We start from the raw sequence: 883 nt of genomic DNA on the forward strand, positions 1-883 counted from the left end.
CCGCGCACTGTACGCCGGCCCTGCTGCAGTTCTGCGGCTCCTCTTGTGCTGTCGTCACCAGATGCTCTGCGGCTGGGTAGCAATTTGCTGCCGGATGACTCTGCCGCTGCTGCGATTGCCGCAGCTGCAGCAGGTCGCAGCAGCTGCAGCAGCTGTAGCAGCTGCAACAATATGGCTCTGGCAGGGGTCCCGGGGGCCCCGGTGTTGCCGTTGGAAACAGCAGCAGCAGCGCAGCAGCAGCCTCAGCAGCAGCAGCACCACCTTGGCGCTGCCACCTGCTTCGGCGTGCCGCTGCATGCACGGGGCCTCAGCAGCAGCCGCAGCAGCAGCGAAGGTGCAGCAGCGGACGCGTTTATGTGCGGGTCCGAGTTGCTGCCGGCCGCGGCGTCGCCTGGGGGTTTGGCAGCAGCAGCAGGAGCAGCAGGAGCAGGGACAGCAGCAGGAACCGGAGCAGCAGCAGCAGCGGGAGGCCTGGGTGGCTTCCCTGGCGGCTGCGTGCGGTGTTCTCCTCATTTTTTTGGAGCAGCAGATGCTGCAGAGGTTGCTGAGGCGGAGGGTGCGAAGAGCGGGGTGTCTGGTGTACAGGGTGTATGTGCTGCTGCTGCTGCTGCGGGGTTGGGGGAGAGCAGCCACGGCTCTCTGGTGCAGCCTGGGAGCAGCAGCAGCAGCGGATACGGTTCTCCGAACAGCAGTGGGGGGACGGCGGGGGCAGGGAGTCAGCACAGCCTGATGCCGTTGAGCAGCAGCCCGAGCGGCGGGAGCAGCAGCAGCAGCAGCAGCAGCAGCAGTTGCTGCGTGGGCGTGGCTTACCGCGGGAGCCCGAGCGCTGCGGGTGGCGGCGCGGGTCTGGTTGGGAGCTGTTCGTCGAGCGCAGCAGCAGCAG

General features: G+C 67.5%; 1 protein-coding gene across 1 annotated transcript in view; it reads left to right on the plus strand.

The window, feature by feature from the left end:
- Positions 1-171: 171 nt before the first annotated feature.
- The window catches only part of ETH_00038025 (uncharacterized protein), a gene marked incomplete at both ends in the record, with an annotated part of 834 nt that continues 122 nt past the window's right edge, over positions 172-883 (plus strand). Inside the window, one exon of the mRNA XM_013373990.1 lies at positions 172-881. Within this exon, the coding sequence (XP_013229444.1) occupies positions 172-881 (710 nt within the window). The remainder of the gene's footprint in view (positions 882-883) is intronic.

This window comes from Eimeria tenella, genomic scaffold (assembly GCF_000499545.2).
Source record: "Eimeria tenella Houghton genomic scaffold, Eth_scaff1873, whole genome shotgun sequence".
NCBI lineage: Eukaryota > Apicomplexa > Conoidasida > Eucoccidiorida > Eimeriidae > Eimeria > Eimeria tenella.